Here is a 25,166-nt window from a genome sequence, read left to right on the forward strand (position 1 = left end):
TGTCTCTGCTGTACTGGGGAACTCTACCCTTGTGTTATGGAAGCTTTACCTTTCCCATGTTGACCTGTGCTTGGAAGGGTCCGGATGCTCCATTGTAGCCTGTGATATTGGGGTCAAAGACTTCATCATATTCCCTATTCACAGACTCGAACATGGACTTGAAATTTTCAGGTAAGATGTGGTCAGGGTCAACTGACACTGGTGATGAGTGTGGGACACTGACGGATGTCGGAGTAGACTATGGGACATTGACAGGGTCTATGTTGGGAGTGATGTCATGTGCTTGAACCGAGCGAACCTGACAGAAATGTTCATGCTTCTTTAAGACTTGTGGAATGTCTGTCAGGTTGGGTACCTTGATTCTTCCATTTACACGGGATATTATGTCTAGCTTTGGCCAGTCAGGCGACAATGTAGAATGATCGGATCTAGTGTCAGTTCGTGGTTCAACAGCGAAAGTTCCATCTTCTTTAGAGTAGTCTTCAGGGACACACAATTCTATGAAATCGCCTGGCCATATGGTAGTGCTCTGGTTTGGGGCTCGTAAACTACATGTGTGTCTGATGGATGGCTTGTTTGGGATAGAATTGCGCTTTGCTGGGTAGGTATAGATAGTTCCATCAGAAAGGATAATTTGACGTTTTGCTGGTCGTATAGTCACGTCATTGACCTCCATAAAGGGAATGCCTGCCAACACTTCGACATCAAGGTCTTCTACAACAAGCCCATTGAAAGAGAAATCTCTACCATCTCGACTGAGGTTAATGTCAACTTCACCAACAACCTTCATTGGCGAAATACCATCTGCTTGGTGAGAGGACTGTGTGCTGGGCTTGATGTCCACGCCAAGGTCAGTTGCTGTAGATAATCGCATAATATTACCCTCTGCACCACTGTCAAGTGTAAGGCATACAGTCTTATACTAGTCACTGAAGGTATTCATATATGGCGATTGACGTACCTGCACACGCTTGGTGGAAAATGATATATTTCCACACATACTTTCTGTCTCAGTGATGGCCTCATCACATCGGTCCTCTACCTAATCTTCGTCAAATATGTTGGCAATCTGTCTTGCTTTAAACCATGTACTTCTTGTCCTGTTCAGGAAGAAATCTCCAGTGGCTAAGGAAGTGAGCTTTCTCAGGACGACCTGCTGCCAAACAAAGAGGGCACAGGTTTTTTTGCTTCTGTCTGTTCACTAGGTGCTGACGTGTAGTTGGTGTGGAGCTCATGATTTTTGCATCCTCCGACGTGTGAATCTCAACAAGGAGGGAGTCAAGGGCTTGAGATATCTCCGGTTTCAAAAAGGAAATGGTTCTTTACGAAGATCAGTTGTGTATCTTTGCTTTACAATTTTTGGTAGATCTTGGTGAATAAGTCTCAGCCATGTTAGAATGATAAAATTTTCCAAGGAAGGGGATAATTCTTCCTCTTCATCGGGGAGCTGTCCATGGTGAGTGATGCCACCTTCGTCCTTTAACAAGTTGTCTTCCGCAAACGCCATTAATCGTTGGTACAAATCTTCTGGTCTTTCATCACACTCAAGCTTGAAATCGACAAAATCGATGAAATGAGCGCCAGTGGACTGGAACCCAAAGTGTAAACGTATGGCGTGCCATATAAAGTTCAACGAGGTGCTTGATTTTATTATTGTTTTACGGGAAATGATGGGACAGAAGTTTGCAATTTGTCCAAGCATTAACTCCAACTGGTTCACCTTCTGCCTTGCGGTAAGTCTAGCTGCCTCTTTGACATCATCATTGTCGTTAACAAAGCCCCTCAAAGGTGCATTTCTGCCCTTCTTCTCCCATGTCACACCTTCGGCGAGGTAAGGAGCGAATTTGGTGTCCAAAGATAAGGTGTATACTAAATTTTGTCGCCAGTTTTCGAAGGAATTTATTGTTTCTGTCCTACTGAGTGACCACTGTTTGGGGGCACGCTGTGTACTAGTCATGTTTGCTTGAATTGGAGTGAAACGGTGTTATCCAGATTCAATATGGCGGTTTGACCTCGAGAGAGATACAACACTAAAAATGACGTAAAAGTTCATTAGATTCGTTAAACGACGGTTCTAGTCGTCGCTGCCACCACGCCACTAAGGTAGAAACGTCACCTTTTGTGTATTGCACTTCTCACATTCAAGGGACACCGAATGTCTTCTCAAACGATTTTATTCAGGACCGTACACAACGCACGCCGCTCGAGAGAGACGCGGTCACAGGAGCAAGAGTGAACTAAGGGACGTAACTCTATACGTCTCCACAGATGGATAAAGGGACGTAACTCTGTACGTCTTAAAGGTCACATGCAATCAAAAAATCAAACATAATTAAAACACAATTATCACTTCTTCATGACATATAATATGCATTGCTGATTATGAAAAAACAAATAAACAAAATTATAAGCGTATAATTGCAAATCAAAAGTGCAATATTTTGTGCTTGGGTTTACCTCCCTCGAAACGAAGCAGCCGGGATACCGAACCCAGTCACAGCGGGTGGGTGTGCACTCAAGTGTAACGGCTGGTTCATTAGCAGATGCCGCCTTCACGGCTTATTGTGTGTGTATATATAGAAAGTTGGGTTTTGTAAATACATGCTCATTTTTTGTGTATAACATTTTGCAATCAACAGACATCATAACATGTCATGTGTTCAAGTATCACACCTGCCTGTCTGTGTAATTACATAATGTGACAGAGACCGAACTCGGGCCATAAATCAATGCGTTTTGTTTATGGTGTATAGCCTGATTGGTGTTAAGTTCAAATTGCATGTGGTCAGTGATCGCAGTTGTGTATTGAATATTGTCATTAGCAGACAGGCAGGCAGACACACAGGTGTCAATAAAACAAGACATTGAGTTTTGTCTGTGACAGCGACATATCTATATCACAGTTAGAAATTGTGTCAACTCTAAATAATGACATTGCTTTTAAGTATCGAACTGAGAAAGTGACTCGGTAAGAAGGACGTGTGGTGAAATAGACAAATGAAATTATATAAACAGTTTATTTACTGTCATACCATACAAAAATGCTCGCGCCTGTGAGATATCAACAAAACATTATGAAAATAGCTCACACCAAAGCCTTCACCGAGTATTCACCAGACAGCCCGCTTCCAAGTTGCGCGAACCTATTTCACTGCGCACGTGCTATGAGCGCAGCCCGGCTGTTGAAACCCGTATTCCCCAGAAAAGTCTGGGGAAATTTAGTGAAACGTTTGAACTCCGATTTCGCGCGGTTTTTTTCATCGCGTTATTTTTCAACTTTATAAGTTGAATTTGCATTTTTTGACGCTTTGTTTCGGTAAGTCCATACCGAAAGGTATCAGAATCTGCAAAGTTGTGTTTTACGTTGCATGTGACCTTTAACTAACAGAATACAATATAGTGCTAATGCACTGGCGCAGAGTGAAGTTCCTGATGATTATCATGATGATTATTCAGGGTGTCACGGAAAATGATGCTTTTAAACTACTTTAGAATATGTTCATGCAAAGCCTAAGAAAATATCCCTCCAGCAAAACTGATCTTGTGAATATCCTTTTTGATATAGCTAATGAATTTATTTGTTATTGAATTTTCTGTCTCTTTTGACAACGTTGTGATTGGCAAGGTTCAGGAAAAGCATAATCAATATGCGAACTTCGACTTTAAACTGTTCCGTTTGCATCCCAAGTCTTCAGACTCCCCATTGTTCTCTGTCCCCCTGAGTTTGGTACCTTCTGATCTCTTGACGCAGATCAGGAAAATGCCCGGGTTTCAAACGAGAGCACAGCTCTGACACTTTGGGTAATGCAGAAGTGTTGGGAAGTCTACATATTTTCCGGAAACATCTTGGTGGGTTCGACTTTGCAAGTGCTTCCTGAGAGAAGGGAATTCGCTGTCTAGGCTGTGTGTAGAGAGTTTAACTGAGCTGATAATGAGCCTATCCAGGATGACTGTGCCAGGACCATCCAACCTTTCTCTGCTGCATTCTATTTTAATCTAACATAACAATGATACGAAAATGATCACCACCAGTCGGGACAAGGTTATTGTGATATCTATAGACCATGACAACTAAACGAACACAGTTTTTAAAGATGTCTTCATGAAGATGTCACTTCCGGTTGTAGTTATCATGACGAATCTTCATTGTTTGAATTAAATGTTTGAATTATTGTGGCATTAGAGCAACATGTTATTACAAGATGATATGACAACTGAACTTAAGCCCCACTGACATGGACAGTTATATTCATGTGTGCATTTGTACTTACACCAGTAAATTTACTTGCGGTGGCAAGTGAACAGGTTTTAACGGGTGCGAATCTATGGCTTAAGAGCATCTGCCAAAACCCCAATTGGCAAGCATCGCCCTTTTGTTTGTTTGTGCAGTCGACTGCCTTTACTGTATACTCCATGAGTAAACCTCGTTACAAGTAAATGAGGCTTAGTTCATGAATCTGTACATAAACAGACTTTGCTAGACTTATTTTAACGATTGATGCACTGTCTTATGCATGATTGATATTTTCATTGCTTGGAACCGTTGCTCAGAGCAAACTTTTATGCAACTAACTAAAGTGATAATTAATTGATTTCAAGCGCAATGCAATTGTGAAAAGGGATTCCCAGAATTTTGTTTCCGTATAATTTCAGCAGTATGTCAGCGTGGGGGCCCATGCATCCTGTGCCACTAGGCGCGTCGCCACAACACACCTGTTTGTCATCTGATGTTGAACGTACTCACAGAGACCCACATCAGCAAGGTAACTGACGTCACAGTGGCACATGCTACCCAACTTTTAACCCACATCATACTAGTGAGAGGTCCGAACCTTATCATCTGTGAAATGAATACAAATCTTCTTTACCAAATTTCCAGGTGTTCTAAATTGTAAATATTGTTTAAAGCCTTTCAGGTAAATAGAACATAGATAAACATACTTAAGTGTCTTCTGATTTCAAATACATGAATAGAGTAAAAAGGTGTATGTATAAAGTGCAGCTAACCGGTTTCAGTGACAGAAAGGATAGCGATGCCATATTATCCAGTTTAGATAATAACGTGTCAACCATTTGTAGGAGAAGAAGACTTTGCCGAGGAAGGTTACTGCCTATATCCAGAATCACAGGTAATGGCTGTTCCATCAAGCAACACTGAAATAGCAACTTCTGATTGCCATAGCTCTACATTCCTGTCTCATAGCAACCACTCGACTGGTTCCAATGTCTTCCTATCTGGTGGAAGTGGCGGAGACTTGTTTCTCTCGCACGGTGAATCGTCTGTTGAGGAAGGTCGATACTTTTCCTCACCCGGAACAGCGTCTTTAGCATCTTGTGAAGGTGAGTGACCCAGACAATATGTCTTTGAAGATGACCCATGATGCGTCAGACAGTTGTTATATGTATCTTGTCTGTGGAAGTTGTCATCTGGGGTGTGGGGGCTGTTAAACATCAGCTGACCTGCTGACATGTCGTAATACAATTAAAAAAATAATCGTAACTCCCATACTTTAACAATGCAATAACTGTGATTGTAATGACTGAACTAAACCGAGGGACATATTTCAAATAAAGTAAAGGTTTCATCTGACACGTTTTGCGTTGAGCTTACACGTTCTGGTAGATGCTTAGATCAGATGTATTGGATCAAGGCACCAAACTCTACCATGTGAATCATCCCTCGTTCTGATCGGTACTGATCAAACCTACGTTTAATCAAAATGATTGTAACAGCGATCTTACTACCAATCCTGATTGGTCAGTTACTATCACGTCAAACCACTGCATTGCAATAAGAACAATATGAACTGTTCCAATGTTCTTCAAGTCACAAAGCAATAGCATTTACTCATCAGAACAATAGATTGACATAAGCATTCGTTTTGTCTTTTGAATGAAAGAAGGAAAGAGACCACTCGCTTAAGAATCGAAACAGTATTCTTTCTCGTGGGACGAATGTATTCTCTTGTTACACTGAGGAGATATGCATCACATTCACTCAGTATCAATTTATGTAATGTTGGAACTTAACGATATATTTATCTTTCAAATCAGATGTTGGTAGAGATGGGTCCTGGTCTCCAGCATTTGTGCACACAGCCCAAGTAACAAGCCGAGTTTCAAGCAGTGATATCAGTGATGTCAGTTCCATCTACGCACTCTCCCCTAGTAGTGAGAATGCTGCTATCTTGAGCACGTCTGAACGTGATGAAGATGGGCATGCTGAACCCGACAAAGCACCAGATTGTTACACATGCATGGGCGAAAGTCTGACTGAGGGGTCAAGTATTCAAGAGGGTCAGACAGAGACAGGAAGTTCATTTCATTCATTACGATCGAATATTTCATCTATCATTGAGGAACGTCAGCGTTTCCAGGATTCGGATAATTGGCCACCATGTCTCAGCCTCAGCCTCAGCTTTTGTGATACATCCTCCGTTGATGAGATATGCGATTTTGAATCTATTGTTCCTCAGGATGACGACGACATCCTGTCTCTGAGTGAACTTTGTGCAAACAGCGAGGAGACACATATTGTTACTTTCAACGGGGAATCACAAAGGAGAAGTAGCATGCTGGTTGACAGACCTGATAGAACTTTCTATCCCCTTCAAGACAAAGTCTCCTCACAGTCAATAGAGACTGCGCTTGATAAACCTTCAGATGAGGCATCGTCAGAGGACCAAGATTTGGTGAAAGTTGAGCATACTGGTAAACGGGTGGACCTATGTCAGACTCTGTCAGAAGAAAAGTGTGTGTCGTTTGTATCTTCCAACGTGGCAGACACTGAAACACACCAACCACGCCGTGTTGAACTCGGTCCAATCTCATATGACCTAAATACATCTATGACAATGCCCAACAAAAAGGAAATTTTATTTGCATCCGATGATAACACTCGATGCCAGCTTATTGAGGAGTCATTACTGTATTCATCTACTCAATCATCTCCACACACTTCGGATATTGTTTCGCCACACACATCCTACAGTGGTGGATTCAAAAGTTCACTTCAGCCTCAGTTATCAAATGTGATTATTGATCATGTGGCCCGCGAGCTTGCTAAAACGGCAATTGCTGTGTCACTACGGGAGACTGCAAATGAATTCCAAAGAAATATGTTTAATGTCATGCTACATCCAATGGATGAGAGGGGAGCTAATTATAAAACATCGCTTTCAGAGCAAAAGCTAGGAGCTAATGAAGAGCACAAAACGTCTATTGAAGACAGCATTGGCCTTGCAAAGCCACCTTTGAAATCTTCATGGATGAAGAATGTCATCAAGAAATTTGAACCGTGGTATGATTTCAAATCATGTATAGACATAGCTTCCACAATTGGTGAAACACGTGGAGAAAAGGTCGAACAAGCTGTAGATGCAAACGAGGGCAATTGCAGTGAAAAGAACAAAGTCGCATTAAACAAACCTTGTAAAGATCGCCTCATACCAGCAGTGCAGCAAAGTCAATGTATAAAACACCCTGAACAGAGGAGTTTCAATGGATTTAGCAGTCACAACGATAACAGAGGTGTAAAGGTGTCTTTAGCTGCAGATGAAAATGGGGCTGCAGAAGTAAACTGGCATCCTAAAGTGCAGTATCCTGTCTGTATAACAGAAACACAAATTGCTCAACAATTACAGGATAAGACTGATTGTGTGCTTCCTGCCACTAACCACAACATGCAAAGTGAATCACAATATTATGATGTAGATGAAAAAAGTGAAACTTTTGAAACTGATTCAGAAACTGGATGCCGTAAATGTGTACTGCAACCAACTTCACCACTTTGCATGCCCGCCAAGCCTTCAAAAGCGGAACCACTTGTGAACAGTGAACATCAACATTCATATCACAGGAAATTACGGGATGCGTGCCACGCCGAACAGAAACGAATACTAGCTATTCATTCTTCGCCAAATACTATTCTGTGTGAGATAGATGGAAAGGTAGGACATCCCAAAACGTTTGCAACGTATGAAAGACTTGTCCCAACTGAAGGTAATTGTGGTGAACTATCAGGCTCAGAAGATTGTAATGTGGTTAAAGTTGGTAGCTCAAAACAGAAAAACAGTTTCTGGAAAAGAAAAAGTAAGAACAAGGCCTGTCTTAAAGGAGAGCAGAACAACTTCTTCAATAATATTGGGTCACAAAAAGGTTTAATGGAGTATGCTGTATACATTTTGCCAAACAATATTCTTGAACAACAGAACTCTGCTACTAATCACAGTTCGGTTTTTGCTGAAGAAAAATCAGATCAGCTGTCACACAATCTGTCAGGAGGCGCAGACAGGAAAATAGTAGAGATAGCAAATAACAAAAAAGCGAAAAATAAAAAAAAGCAAAGACCCCCAAAGCCATATAAGGGGCCAGTGGAAAAATGTGGAGATCCCCAAAGCGTCATGTCACGTTTCAATGACAATGCTGTGCAGGTACACTCAGGCAAATGGAATAAAAAAAGTATTTCAAAGAAGATGCCTTCTTCAGATATTACTTCCACTGCTTCTGGAACAGTAAATGAAAGCAAGCTACCAAAGGGAAGGTGGTGTAATACAGGAATCAGAGACCTGTCTGTCATCAAGCGTGCCACAGACGAACATTTGTGTCAGATAGTAGCTCAGTATACCAAGAATTACATCACTGAAGTTTTAACTGGCATTACAAGCTTGGCTGAGAAGGGCACTGGCCATAGACAAGCTCTCAGTAAAAAAGGTCAACTGTCAAATAGGAAACGTCTACAAACTGATCTGAGAGAAGACATGGGCGATAGTACCTTCTTTGACCCATCCCATCAGTCAAACGTATCTGATGAGCACAGTGTTGAGGGAAATATACCTTTAGAACTCAGTGAAGAATGTAAAGTAATGAAAGAGGCTGGAGGCAATACTGACTCTAAGGAACTTCAAACAGCGAAGTCTATTCCACCCCTAACGTCAACGAGCACCATAGCCAAACCTGAGACAACAGCATACAGTGGCAGCAATGCAGAGACAAATTGCCCGAATGATAGGCTAATACACAATACAGCATCAGCATTTGTTGCTGCTTTGGTGTTGTCTGGAAAATATGAACAGCTTGCACACAAAGTCTTGTACAGAGCTGAGCAGGAAATGGCAACATACATGATGCATTGTAGAAAGCAGCAGATGTCAATGTCTTCAAGTAAACCTCTTCCAGCAGCACATTATTCTGGGAGTGAAATCAGGGAAAGGGTCACTGCAGCTGCTCATAGTCTCATCCAAAAAGCCTTTGGTCAGTTGCAGATTAAACTGGAAGAAATAGGATTGACGGGCAAGAATTCTCGACAGAAACAGGATTCTATGTACAAACTGGAGGCATACGAGATTGCAACTGGTTGTATTTTAGGGGCAATGCATGACAATTCATTGGAGAAAGCTTGCCCAATGCCAGAATTATGGCTAAGCCATACATCCAGTTCCAACATCAGAAAGGTCACCAACTCCACTATTGCCATCTGCAGTAGTAAACCACATACGACAGACCACATAAGTCAGACTTACGTTGCATCCCAGCTGCCTACCCAGTTAAGAAGCTATGTGCATAGTCATCCGCCCACTTCAGATGTTTCCCAGTCCCTCCATCCACAAGGAGGCGCCAGCAGTGTTTCAGCAAAAGACCATGATGTACACACTAGACCAATGTGTCCTTTCCCACGACATCCTGATACAGATTATGAGCGGTACAAAATGCTGGTAGAACCTAGCAAGTATCCCTTGCGTTCTTCCTGTGGACAGCATGAAAGTGACATTGATGAATGTGACTTAGCTGAGAACCAGGGTAGATCTATGGAAGAAATACCGTGCGTTGACCAAAATAACACAAAGCCACTGCAGGAACGGTATGCCTCTCAGTATTACTCTCGGAGAATTCAGTGTGCATTGTGTAAGAAACAGCAATAATTGCTTCTGGTGGTACGTAGTTGATTGCGTTATTCTTTACCAAAGATTGTTCTAAAGGGCTTTGTTGGAAGTCTGAATGTTGTTCTTGTATTTGTATGCATTGATATTTGATACCATAAAGTTACAATAGTCGTATTCTAGGTCTGTACATAATCACACCCTGTAAATCGAATGATTTCATGCAGACCTTACCTTTATGATCTGTACCTTTATTTGATAAACGATTCTGATCCAATCATTTTTGTTGTCAATCTTTTTTGTCTGTAAATTCCTGATTATTAGTGTTCATTAGTTATACTCTAAGGTATTTTTGTACGCGTTAACAAAATATCATATTGGGTGTAACTGTGAGTATAAATTATCTCAACCGTATGAAATTCAGAATCAGTAACAAAGAAAAGTCTTTTTTTTTCAATGAGATCTGTCCGGGAGACATAATAGATGAGTACTGGTATAATTAGTTCCTAACTAATGTCCAAGGGGACCTAACAGAACTGGCAATTACGAACGCCTGGTATCATCACAATTTGATATTGAAACAAAGACACTGCTTTTACAGCAATACTAATAAAACCCGAGCAGAAGGCAAACAAGCTATGGAATATGCACACATTTCAAGTAGAAAAAGCCACAGAAATTTAGAAAAAGAGACAATTCACATACAATATACATTTTGTATTGTAACGATTAATTTCCGCCACATGTTCGATAGAACCTAACACAGTAAATCACGCAGACTGCAGTTGGTATGGTTCTACTTCTTCCGAGAGTATGACACCTCAGGTTTAATTGTTTGAAACCAAAAGCAGTCAGCGATGTGCAAATCTGCTCATGTTTACCTTTTGCAAGAATCTGAACGGTGAATGGACAAAGCTGATACGAGTCTGTTAGTGCCCAGCAGTCAGCTGGATCCTGGCAACTACTGTTGTACAGTCTATTTGACGGGATGACAGTGACGCAAACCTGTCCACAGTGAGCGGTCCCCAAAGTCTAAGTACCTGAATAGAGGAAGGTTCAGGTGAAACTGAGACAATTAGCTTCTTCGTTCTTCCATCTGTCTTGGAAGTCTGCTTTAAGCTGAATGGAAACATGGCAAGTTGGATGTTAGCTTGGAGCCCGAAGATGGTTTTTGTAACAACAATGGATGACGATGTCTGTAAAGTGTTTAACCAATGCCGAACATCTACATGTCACCAGCGATTATTTCTCTGTCGAAACTATGGTGCTGAAACTATATTATATATCCCATGCAATCATTAAATCTTTAGATTTTATCTCTCTGACAGTTTCCAGGTATACTTGTATGGAAAAATGGTGCTGAGTTTGAATCATAAAGTACATGCAACAATGTATAAAGTGGTAACGATGACAGGCATAACGAAAGTCCCCAGAGCAGTACCAGTGTCTTGATGTCATGAGTTTATTTCATATGTGTATGTGGGTTTCTCACTGACCATTGCTTCTGAAGATTAAGATAACTCTAGCAGTGCCTGCATGTCAGATACCATTAAACCTACCACGAGTTGTTTCAAAACTTATCAAACGAAGGAAAACGAGATACGTTTTGAAACAACCAGTTGTGGGATAACTGAGGATTTTTCCCATACCTGTGCTGTAATCTGTGCGTACACACCATGAAACCACTTTAGATGTATATTTCATAGTTTCTCATCGCAGCTGCACATTAATACACAGCATAGCGTCCTTGAATGAGTGACGTCCCTCGTCATACTGCTCACTTCTCACACCTTAGTGTAAATACGTTCTGTCACATCTGTGCAATCCCAAGGCGATAATGAAGCAAACCTGATAAACTCAAAGAACATTGAATAAACACTCGAAACGCCCATGTTTCTTCAATGTAGATTATTCGACAGTAGGACCTCCTTGTAATCGTTTCGGACATTTGCTTGCACCGCTCACTGAGCTTGGATACAGTCGTAATCTTCGTCCCACAGCCTGTTTTTTTTCCAAGACCCCGATACTGCCGTTTAGGATGTTATGGTGTCGTGATGAAGTGTGGCTGTTGTTAGTGACGCTGCATGTTACAACCACATGAAACTAATCAGTCACTTGCTGTACCATGCCTGTATATTCCCCAATTTCATGTCGGTGTGGTTGTTTACACCACAGATTCCACTCCGACTGGTTGTGTTGTCTTGCTGACGAATCAACACATATACATGGCGGATGCCTCTAGTAGAAGTCAAATGGCCGCCGCAAGGAACTCTGAGTAGGAGGCTGCTTCTGACACGGGGAGCCAAAGTGTGACAAATCGTCACATCTTACACAGTCCGTCAAGATATAAACTAACATCTGAAATGAACTAACTTTACAGAAAAAGCAGTTCCTAAATTTTCCTGATAACGTGTAATCAAAAGAAGCCGAGAGACTTTCTATATTTTCAGCTTAAAACTGCGGTAATTATGTATCATGTCCTAGATTTGCTATGGCTGCATTGGACATATGTGTTTCAGGGTCTGTAAATGTCTGTACGTCTAGATAAAACAATATATGATAGAAAGGTTTACTTTCATTGAGAAACTATCTTTAAACGGGCTACCCTTTCCATTATGGTGGGGCGGTGGGGGTAGCCTAGTGGTTGGCTCGTCACGCCGAAGACCCGGGTTCGAATCCCCAGATGGGTACATTGTGTGAAGTCCATTTCTGGTGTCCCCCCGCCGTGATGTTGCTGGAATATTGCTAAAATCGGCGTAAAACCAAACTCAGTCAGTCAGTCCATTATGGTAGTTATCCTTTGTTTACATTTGTTGTACATGTAACAGGGCGTGGAGTCATCCCACAGATGACATCCTTACCTTGTGAGCTTGCTGACGGGGTAAACCTCTTTGATCATGTGGACAAAGCGTCCGACTACGGATCAGAAGGCACGGGACCCGCTACATACAGTTCCACGTGCTGTAATGCAAGTGAGTGAGTGAGTTAGGATTTTAAGTCACATCGGCAATATTTCAGCCATATCGTGACTAGAGCAAGTTATAAATATATCAACAAGTTAAGTGAAATTATAAAATTCTGCCAACGAAGGACAGTAAAATAACTAGAATATCACAGATATACATGTAAAACTAGTAATTAAATCTAAAACATTTTAACTTTAGGGGACAGCACAATATAAAAATAGGCAATAGATCGCCAACAACTGAAGTTAGATCACCATACTAGGGACCATGGGGACTTACATTACTTTTGCTACCTGCATGGACCCTAGCTGGATTTACACCATCCCTTCAGCTGCTGGCGATTGGAAGAAATGTTAGCCAAAATTAAAAGAACAAGAATACTACGTTTAAAAAATCCTGGCAAGTTTAAATTGACATTGAAAGTTTTGGGACTTACGTACCCTCTCAGGAGGACAATAATTTTACGCTACGTCAACCCCCTTTAAGGGTACAGCCACTAACAATCTCAGTTACTAATAGAAACTACCAACAATATAATATTTAACTATTTACAGATCAGTCCACAAATCTAATTCTTTTAAAAATTCAACTATTAAATGATAATTAACATTATAAAAAAAGATCCTTCAATGTCTTGACATTAAAATACTTATCCCTTGTGATGGAATATTCAACACAGTCAAGCAGGACATGCTTGACTGTGATTCTTTCATCACAAGGGATGCAAAACGGAGGATCTTCGCCTTTCAGTAAATATTGGTGAGTATATCTAGTGTGGCCAATGCGACATCGTCGCATAATGACCTCTTCAAATCTGGACTGACAACCCAAGTAGGTGTAACCAATGTAGGGTTTTATTGCATGTAATTTATTAATACCTACTTGGGTGTCCCACTTCTTTTGCATCAGATCGCGGATGTATGTTCTAATGCTGGCTTTATAATCAGAGTATGGGATAAGAAGTGGCGTCACAGATTTGTTGAGGGCTGCCTTAGCAGCAATATCAGCCATCGTGTTCCCAGAAATGCCAACGTGGCTGGGCAACCAACAAAAGACGATGTCGCATTGGCCAGTAGCAAGTTCATTGTACATTTCAATAATTTCTAATAAAAGTGGATGTTTGCAAGAAAGATTTTTAATAGCCTGAAGACACGAAAGAGAATATATTGTTTATATTTACGGTGTTTATTAATATATTTAAGAGCTGTTAAGATGGCGTTTGCTTCTGCTGTAAATATAGAGCTGTTATCTGGTATTCGAGAAGATATTGTTCTGGATCCAATAACAGTGGCACATGCCAGTGCGCCACCATCCTTGGACCCATCTGTAAATAAGGATTTGTATGTAGTATATTTATTTCTTAATTGGCTAAGTTCTTGTTTATACTGTAATTCATTTGTTTCTGATTTTTTAAATGTAGTTAATGTTAGATCAACTTGTGGCCTAACCAATTGCCAAGGCGGAGAAGAAAGAAAACGGGAAGGAGCTATATGTTCTAGCTCAATGCCAGCAGCAGAAAGAAAAGGTTTCACTCTTATACCAAGAGGCGGAACAAGAGAAGGCTTATTGTTATACAGATCTTCATATAGTGGATTAAAGACACAGTTATATGCAGGGTTTGACTCATTTGAATAAAGTTTTGTAATATACTGTAAAGTTAATTTTATACGGCGTTGTGTAAGTGATGGCTCATCAGCCTCGACATATAGGCTGTCAACAGGTGAAGTTCTAAAGGAACCAAGACATAGTCTTAGACCTTGGTGGAGGACAGAATCTAAAAGTTTAAGATTACTGTAATGCAAGCCGCAAATGAGAGCTTTCGTTGCACCAATACGTTCTGATTTCAGAATTCCACGTTTGTTTACAAACAACAAAAACTTGAGGTCGTGTATTTTGGAAATATGCCAGATCAGATGATTTTATGTCAGTATTAAGGACTCAGGCCCACGTACAAACAGTTAAACATTTTACAGATACATGCACAAACAAGGTAAATGATAGTAATTACAGTAGTGCAATCGGAGGTTACTGACGTCCTTGATAAACATTGTTAGATTATTTAGGAAAGGTACATCAATTAAAGCATATTTATTAGTGCGTTTTTAATTTATGAATGGAGAAGTAACACGTAAATGTGGGGAGAACTTTAAACGTATATCTGTATAAATAGACATATATACGTTTACAAAACGAATTTTATTTTCGACATGACGACTTACAAAGACAAACATGAAGGTTGATGTCAATATCAGGGCCCTTATTCTCGTAAAGTTCGTAGCCCTAAGAATTCTTAACTTTGATCGTAGCCAATGTGTTAAGAATAGGTTTAAGAAGTTCGTAGGGCTACGAACGTTTCGAGAATAAGGCACCAGGTCTTCTTCCTTCATTGTAAACAATGTCTAGTTCGCCGATTCTTATCAAAGAAAGCATTCTTCTATTATCCTTTGATATCACATTCATCAGGTACGTTTCAATTGTTAAAGATGTCTAACACTGAGAATGTCAACCAATTTTAAAAACTTGAAACATCAGAATACCCTGTTTGGACACTGCACCCGATACCAGAATTGAACAATCTTTTCAATCAATGCCTTGAGATTCCCATACGACTCCAAAGTCAAATAAAAATAAGATATTCTTATATATCAGTAGCCCATGTTTTCCTGCCACCTGTGTCTAATCTGACTAACATATCATAACACTGTTTGGGATATCTATCAAGTGGCATGTCACTTCAGACATCTACAATATGTATCTATATGAATAGGGCAACGTCTGCGTTCACCTAAAACTGCGCCATTTGTTGCCTTTGAGCCTACTCGCAACACATACTTGAAGAATTGGCCTTGGAAACGTCCAAGAATAAGTCATTGGTGAACTCCCTACATTTCAAACCTGTGAAAAATGATAGACTTCACCTGAAAATCAAACATTCTAAACAAGACTTTTGAAGAAATATTATGAAATTTATATCCTAATTGTTTTATGGTGGTGGTGAAAGTAGTAGTAGTAATAGTAGTAGTAGTAGTAGTAGTAGTAGTAGTAGTAGTAGTAGTAGTAGTAGTAGTAGTAGTAGTAGTAGTAGTAGTAGTAGTCTTCGTACACGGGCCTCAGCGGCTTCTTCCCAGGTGGAATGGGGAATGTCACAATGCTTGAGAAACTCCTTCAGCGTGTCTTTGTAGCGTTTTGGGGGTCTGCCGGGGCGCGGTTGCCTGTGGATAGCTCTGTAGCAACCCACTATGTAATGTAGCAAACCACTATGTAATAACAACGCACTATGTAATAAAATTTTCAAAGTCCCAAAACATTTCGGACTTAGGCGATTTTATTACATAACGGGTTATTACAAACTGCGTTACACCAGTAGCAACCCACTATGTAAGAACAACGCACTATGTAATAAAATTTTCAAAGTCCCAAAACATTTCGGACTTAGGAGATTTTATTACATAACGAGTTATTACAAACTGGGTTACTCCAGTAGCAACCCACTATGTAATAACAACGCACTATGTAATACAATCCAAAAACAGTTCGGACTTGGTACTTTTGCCTAAGGCTGGAAAATGACTGAAAATCAAAGTTGAAGATATTCCTTCCGGTGAAGACAATATGTGTTCTACACCCTTAATTAAGTGTAAACTTCAGCTTAAACCCGTTCCATGATATGAACTGTTAATATTTCGGAGTTTTCTGATGGTTTATTACAAAACGCATTGGTATTACATACCGGGTTGAGTAGCGAAATGTAACAAGATTTTGCACATCTTAACGCATTATGTAATAAAATCTTCAAAGTCCAAAACAGTTTCGCACTTAGACGATTTTATTACATAACGGGCTATTACAAACTGGGTTACTCCAGTAGCAACCCACTTTGTAATAACAACGCACTATGTAATACAATCCAAAAATAGTTCGGACTTAGGCGATTTTATTACAAAGCGCGTTGGTACTTTTGCCTAAGGCTGAGAAATGACTGAAAATCAAAGTTGAAGATATTCCTTCCGGTGAGGACAATATGTGTTCTACACCCTTAATTAAGTGTAAACTTCAGCTTAAACCCGTTCCATGATATGAACTGTTAACATTTCTGAGTTTTCTGATGGTTTATTACAAAACGCGTTGGTATTACATACCGGGTTGAGTAGCGAAATGTAACAAGATTTTGCACATCTTAACGCATTATGTAATAAAATCTTCAAAGTCCAAAACAGTTTCGCACTTAGACGATTTTATTACATAACGGGCTATTACAAACTGGGTTACTCCAGTAGCAACCCACTATGTAATAACAACGCACTATGTAATACAATCCAAAAACAGTTCGGACTTAGGCGATTTTATTACAAAGCGCGTTGGTACTTTTGCCTAAGGCTGGAAAATGACTGAAAATCAAAGTTGAAGATATATTCCTTCCGGTGAGGACAATATGTGTTCTACACCCTAAATTAAGTGTAAACTTCAGCTTAAACCCGTTCCATGATATGAACTGTTAACATTTCTGAGTTTTCTGATAGTTTCTTTCTGTGAACGTGCTTCTCGAACACCTGGCTGTCCCTTTCTCTGCACTCCTCCCTCGTAACAAACAGTGAACTGTGTCAATATTTTAATGATAGATTGTTAAACAATTTTATTATTTTTAGGACAAAAATTCTGCAAAAAACTCACAGAGTGGGTATGATGTTTTGATTATGATCAGCGTTTCATTGAGTATTTTATGTTTATTAGTTTTCGAGTTAGATTGCAATTCATCGGTCCGCTTTTGAGCCAAACGGACTATACCAAGACCACCGCGACTACAACCACCACTACAACATCCACTTCCATTTCGACTACCACTTCGACTACCACTACGACTATGTACCAGCTTATCGTAAGGCTCTCAGTATATTTCGCTGTTCAGGCCATCAGTTAATGATAGAGTCTGGAAGAAAATCTGGTCTGACAAGAAATTCTAGATTATGTCCATTTTGTGTTATACCTGTAATTGAGACAGAATATCACATATGTTTGGAATGTCCTTTTTACTATAATCTCAGACGTACAATTTTGCCTGAGTTCTATTGTACTCATCCTTCTTATGATAAACTGGTATTACTTTGCACATCACACGATTTAGGTATTTTAAATCGTTTAGCGAAGTTTCTGGTCCTTGCATTCAAACAACGTAACAATTACCTTAACAAACCTTGTACAACCCATTAAGTGTATGTTTATTGACCTTGTACAGTGTTATGGCGCTCCAGATTTCCACTTTCATGATATGACTCATGTAACTGTATAATGGGCCTGTGGCCCCTTAATGGAATAAACCAATTATTACTAGACCGATTACGACGAACGATTACGACTACCGCTACGACTAATACTACGACGACCACTACAACTACCACTACTATTACTACGACGACGTCCACCAGCCAACACCACAAGCACTACTGTTGCCACTGCTGCAACTTCTACTGCTACAGCTACTGCTGTTGCTGCTACTGCTCTACTACTGTTAAGGCTACTACGTCTACTACAGTTACTGTTACTGCCATTATATATTCTTTTACTACTGCTACGATACTGTTCACCCACGATGTGAACTCTATACGTTTATTTAAAAAATGTATGTATATATCCAACGTATAGAGCTTAAGTAAGTTGTACAGTGTGTCCAAAAATATATGTCCCGCTAATAAAGAAAAATATTGTAATAGTTAGGAATTAAATGTATCATGTCCTATATATCAGTTTGAAGCTGAAAGGTTTTGTGTAAAGTATGTCAAAAAGTGATGTGACGTTATCGTAACGTCTTATGACGTCATTTATGACATTATATGGTATGTTTCTTTACTTGAAAATGACTGATTATGCTGAAATGACATACACTTTGACGTCATTTTCGACGTCATTAGGTGTTACGTGAACCCTGCATGCCGTTCTGGTATGCATTTTCAACCAACGAATATAGCTCACCGTAAGCTCTATACGTTCTCAACCACCGAATACAGCTTACACGTAAGCTCTATACGGCGTCAGCTCTATGCGGCGTAACAACGCCCACAAAGAAAAATAAACACCCCTTTTATGTACGTTATTTTTTTTTTTATTGGCGGGGCGGCAAGTGCGCCCGCTCCCACCAATTAACTATCAGAAAACACCTGAAGAAATATCTTCTTAAGGGTGACGTTTGGCACTTTGAAGATTTTATTACATAATGCTTTAAGATGTGCAAAATCTTGTTACATTTCGCTACTCAACCCGGTATGTAATACCAACACGTTTTGTAACATACATAGTGCGTTGTTATTACATAGTGGGTTGCTACTGGAGGAACCATGTAATACCAACGCTTTTTGTAATAAACCATCAGAAAACTCAGAAATGTTAACAGTTCATATCATGGAATGGGTTTAAGCTGAAGTTTACACTTAATTAAGGGTGTAGAACACATATTGTCTTCACCGGAAGGAATATCTTCAACTTTGATTTTCAGTCATTTTCCAGCCTTAGGCAAAAGTACCAACGCGCTTTGTAATAAAATCGCCTAAGTCCGAACTATTTTTGGATGTTATTACATAGTGCGTTGTTATTACATAGTGGGTTGCTACTGGAGTAACCATGTAATACCAACGCGTTTTGTAATAAACTATCAGAAAACTCAGAAATGTTAACAGTTCATATCATGGAACGGGTTTAAGCTGAAGTTTACACTTAATTAAGGGTGTAGAACACATATTGTCTTCACCGGAAGGAATATCTTCAACTTTGATTTTCAGTCATTTTCCAGCCTTAGGCAAAAGTACCAAGTCCGAACTATTTTTGGATTGTATTACATAGTGCGTTGTTATTACATAGTGGGTTGCTACTGGAGTAACCCAGTTTGTAATAGTTCGTTATGTAATAAAATCGTCTAGGTGCGAAACTGTTTTGGACTTTGAAGATTTTATTACATAATGCGTTAAGATGTGCAAAATCTTATTACATTTCGCTACTCAACCCGGTATGTAATACCAACGCTTTTTGTAATAAACCATCAGAAAACTCAGAAATGTTAACAGTTCATATCATGGAACGGGTTTAAGCTGAAGTTTACACTTAATTAAGGGTGTAGAACACATATTGTCCTCACCGGAAGGAATATCTTCAACTTTGATTTTCAGTCATTTCTCAGCCTTAGGCAAAAGTACCAACGCGCTTTGTAATAAAATCGCCTAAGTCCGAACTGTTTTTGGATGTTATTACATAGTGCGTTGTTATTACATAGTGGGTTGCTACTGGAGTAACCATGTAATACCAACGCGTTTTGTAATAAACTATCAGAAAACTCAGAAATGTTAACAGTTCATATCATGGAACGGGTTTAAGCTGAAGTTTACACTTAATTAAGGGTGTAGAACACATATTGTCTTCACCGGAAGGAATATCTTCAACTTTGATTTTCAGTCATTTTTTCCAGCCTTAGGCAAAAAGTACCAAGTCCGAACTATTTTGGATTGTATTACATAGTGCGTTGTTATTACATAGTGGGTTGCTACTGGAGTAACCCAGTTTGTAATAGTTCGTTATGTAATAAAATCGTCTAGGTGCGAAACTGTTTTGGACTTTGAAGATTTTATTACATAATGCGTTAAGATGTGCAAAATCTTATTACATTTCGCTACTCAACCCGGTATGTAATACCAACGCTTTTTGTAATAAACCATCAGAAAACTCAGAAATGTTAACAGTTCATATCATGGAACGGGTTTAAGCTGAAGTTTACACTTAATTAAGGGTGTAGAACACATATTGTCCTCACCGGAAGGAATATCTTCAACTTTGATTTTCAGTCATTTCTCAGCCTTAGGCAAAAGTACCAACGCGCTTTGTAATAAAATCGCCTAAGTCCGAACTATTTTTGGATTGTATTACATAGTGCGTTGTTATTACAAAGTGGGTTGCTACTGGAGTAACCCAGTTTGTAATAGCCCGTTATGTAATAAAATCGTCTAAGTGCGAAACTGTTTTGGACTTTGAAGATTTTATTACATAATGCGTTAAGATGTGCAAAATCTTGTTACATTTCGCTACTCAACCCGGTATGTAATACCAATGCGTTTTGTAATAAACCATCAGAAAACTCCGAAATATTAACAGTTCATATCATGGAACGGGTTTAAGCTGAAGTTTACACTTAATTAAGGGTGTAGAACACATATTGTCTTCACCGGAAGGAATATCTTCAACTTTGATTTTCAGTCATTTTCCAGCCTTAGGCAAAAGTACCAACGCGCTTTGTAATAAAGTCGCCTAAGTCCGAACTATTTTTGGATTGTATTACATAGTGCGTTGTTATTACAAAGTGGGTTGCTACTGGAGTAACCCAGTTTGTAATAGCCCGTTATGTAATAAAATCGTCTAAGTGCGAAACTGTTTTGGACTTTGAAGATTTTATTACATAATGCGTTAAGATGTGCAAAATCTTGTTACATTTCGCTACTCAACCCGGTATGTAATACCAATGCGTTTTGTAATAAACCATCAGAAAACTCCGAAATATTAACAGTTCATATCATGGAACGGGTTTAAGCTGAAGTTTACACTTAATTAAGGGTGTAGAACACATATTGTCCTCACCGGAAGGAATATCTTCAACTTTGATTTTCAGTCATTTCTCAGCCTTAGGCAAAAGTACCAACGCGCTTTGTAATAAAATCGCCTAAGTCCGAACTGTTTTTGGATGTTATTACATAGTGCGTTGTTATTACATAGTGGGTTGCTACTGGTGTAACGCAGTTTGTAATAACTCGTTATGTAATAAAATCGTCTAAGTCCGAAATGTTTTGGACTTTGAAAATTTTATTACATAGTGCGTTGTTATTACATAGTGGGTTGCTACATAGCTCGCCACAGAGCAGTCTCTTTAGGAGGTGACATACGTCCATGCGTCGAACGTGGCCAGGCCACCATAGCTGAGAGCGCAGTAGGATGGCATGGATGCTCTCCATCTCAGCACTCTGGAGCACTTCAGTGTCACACGTTTCGCACGCATAGAGCAGTGATGGTAGAACTACTGCTCTCAGGAGCGTAGCGACCATTAGGAAAAGCTCGGGCTTACACATGTTTGTTGCTGAAAAGGTTGGGCAAGCCCTCAATCGTACCTAAATATATAGCTTTGCAACCTCTCGGGCTTACACAAGAAAATTGGCTTGCTAAAGTACTGTCGGAAATAGAAGAAAACTTTTTTTAGGCTGTTACTCTGTATCCCTACAATTTACACAATTGCAAATGGCATATGTCGAAATAACCCACATCGGCCTAACTGGGCATTCAGTGGGATGCGTAATAGAATATCCAGAATAGCATGTTTACTCGAAAATCGGACAAAACGTAGAAAAAATACGAACAGCTGCTGAAAACAATAGATCAGACAATAAATGGCAATTAGGTCGCTCAGCCAGGTATGACGACGGATCGTCAACTCACTTGGCATGAAATGCACGTGCTGCCTACAGACACAAGGGCTCATCTCAAATATCTTTTGTGCTTTTTCATGTGTATTGAATATGTCTCTACTGATTATCTCATCTTAGCTAATATCTCTATCCCAAAGCCCGACCCCAACTACTGTCAGCAACACCCGTCTTGGTTTTGCTTTTGAGATGACCCCTCCTACCTGTTTCTTTTTATAGTGATAGTGAGACTCAATGGTATCTATATCCTTAATAGTTTCAGTATTTGAAAACAATCGCATGGTTCATTTCTGCACTCATATCTCCTCAGTAAAATCCTTTTCTAACGTTTCCTATCTCGCTACCACTGAGACTGTAGTTAGGCCGAACTTAGTTCAACAGATATTTCACACTTTCAAATATTAACTACCTAAATTGTAGATATAAATGTGAAAAAACATTTCTTTTCTATTTCCGACACTACTTTAGACGCCTGGCTCTGTATACTGTGAGCTGGGTGCCAAGGCTCAGTCATCGTCGCTCACAGACTTTGTCCTTCAGTCTGTCGAAGGTTGTCCTGGCTCTGGCGATCTGTGGGCCGCTTCCTCGTCGATGTTGGCGGAGCGTGACAGAGTGCAACCAAACTTGTCTGCAACTGCTAGTCTCTGGCCATTGACAGTAGTGTGAGGTTCTATGTAGGGCGCTGCAGGTGCAGGTTGGTGCAGGACTTGGGTCTTCTTAGTAGAAATTGTGAGGCCAAAGTCATCGCAGGCTTTCAGGAAAGGTCCATGCTTCCTTGCATGCCAGACTGGGACCTGGCATTGAGTGCGCAGTCGTCGGCGAACAGGAAGTCACGGGCCATGTCTTCATGCACTTTTGTCTTGCCTGCAGTCTCCGAGGGTTGAAGAGTCGGTACGTCAACGGAAGCCGACATCGATGTCTCCATCTCGGAAGGCGTCTGTCAGCATGGTGGAGAACATAATGCTGAACAGGGTGGGAGCCAGCACGCAGTTTTGCTTGACTCCGTTGATGACGGGGAACGGCTGGGAGTAATCGCCGTCATTCTGGGCTCTCGCATTCATGCCGTCATGGAACTGCTTGACCATCGCAATGAACTTGGCGAGGCATCCAAACTTGGCCATCATCTTCCACAGTCCCTCACGGCAGACAGTGTCCAATGCTTTAGTCAGGTCCACGAAGGTGGTGTTGAGTCCATCGTTCTGCTCCCCACACTTTTCTTGTAGTCGCCGAGCTGCTTAGATCATATCCACGATACTGTGTCCCGCCCGGAATCCACACTGGCTTTCAGGGAGCAGGTCACGATCCAGATGTGCGCTGAGGCGATTGAGCAGGATGAGGGCCAGAATCTTCGCAGCATTGGAGGGCAAGGAGATGCCGCGGTGGCTGTCACAGGCGTTCCCGTTCCCTTTGCGCTTGTAGAGGTGGATAATTGAAGCATCCTTGAGTTCCTGTGGCAGCTTTTCTTGAGTCCACATGGAGCTGACTTTTGAAGAAATATTATGAAATTTATAACCTATTTTTTTATGGTAGCAACAGCCTTACTAACTTTTAATGTCAATGTCTGTACAGTTTTTTACCAACACAATTTCTTTAAAAAGAATATACCAAGATAACTTTAATATGTAGATACTTTAACAGACACGTAACCGAGCTTCCAATTCTCACACTTCCTCAGTGTATTACCACTTTTGAAGACTAAAATTTCAGTCTAATTTATGTTGACTTTAAGACACCATATATTTTAAAACTTAACCAAAACACCTATTGTTCTTTGTAAATCAAGAACGGAATCGGCAAATATCCAGGAATCTTTCTCTAACTGAGAAATGAATGAAAATCTTTCTCCAACTGATTTATGAATGATGAAAACAAAACGGACCTAACTACCACCTTGTCTGACTCCGCTGAAATAAACTAGTCTTTCCTATTATGACAGATGCCAACGCTTTTGAATAAATGTCTATAATTATGTTAAATTAATGACCATGAATTCCATTCAAAATAGAGAACATGCCAGAGGAGCTCTTTGAATCAAAAGAATTCTAAAAATAAACAAATGATCAGTAACATCTTCCGCTTGATACTTCTGAACAAGTGACTGACACAAATCAACACTTTGACAACTGTTAAAATGTCCCTTTCGGAAACCATTCCGGCATTCCGGAAATTTGGCATACAAGTCCCCACACTATTAAAAGTGCGCAAAAAACTTTACCGCAAATATCCGTGAGTGAAATACACCGATAAATATTTACATTGAGGATACTGCCCTTCTTATGGGGCGTCAGTATGATACTCTTCAACAACTGATCAGGAAATGTACCACAATTAAGAATAATATTGAAAGGATGAGAAGATATCACTACCATACTTTAACATCTTTACTTTAGCATTGCAAGAATGTCAGTAACAGCTTTTTCTTTGAATGCGTCTCTTCTACGACGGCACATTTCGCTGAATTTATTTCGGCTCCTATGCTAATTCTTCAGTGTATCAATGTTTTTATTAATTCTAAACTAATCCATGCAATAGGTTTCAGTTCTTGGTTTTTAGTGTTGCACATTCTGAATCAAACCAGGGTTAATCCCAATTGAGTTTCCTACTACTAAAAGAGTTTAAGAGGTGTTATTGGATCACAGAGTAACTGGAAGTGGTGTAGTTGTCAATACATACAGTGTAACTGGAAGTGGTGTAGTTGTTAATACATACAGTGTAACTGGAAGTGGTGTAGTTGTTAATAGATACAGTGTAACTGGAAGTGATGTGGTTGTTAATACATACAGTGTAACTGGAACTGATGTAGTTGTCAATACATACAGTGTAACTGGATGTGATGTAGTTGTCAATACATACAGTGTAACTGGATGTGATGTAGT

The 25,166-nt window shown here is 40.0% G+C and overlaps 1 protein-coding gene across 1 annotated transcript; it reads left to right on the plus strand.

The window, feature by feature from the left end:
- The first annotated feature begins 4,657 nt into the window (after positions 1 to 4,657).
- LOC124291537 lies at positions 4,658 to 9,920 on the plus strand. The gene is made up of 3 exons (XM_046728540.1): positions 4,658 to 4,763; positions 5,080 to 5,340; positions 6,055 to 9,920. The coding sequence occupies exons 1-3, from the start codon at positions 4,658 to 4,660 to the stop codon at positions 9,918 to 9,920; spliced, it is 4,233 nt and encodes a 1,410-aa protein (XP_046584496.1).
- Positions 9,921 to 25,166: the final 15,246 nt, after the last annotated feature.

Source organism: Haliotis rubra, unplaced genomic scaffold (genome assembly GCF_003918875.1).
Source record: "Haliotis rubra isolate DU_JTF1 unplaced genomic scaffold, ASM391887v1 Scf495, whole genome shotgun sequence".
Taxonomy (NCBI): domain Eukaryota; kingdom Metazoa; phylum Mollusca; class Gastropoda; order Lepetellida; family Haliotidae; genus Haliotis; species Haliotis rubra.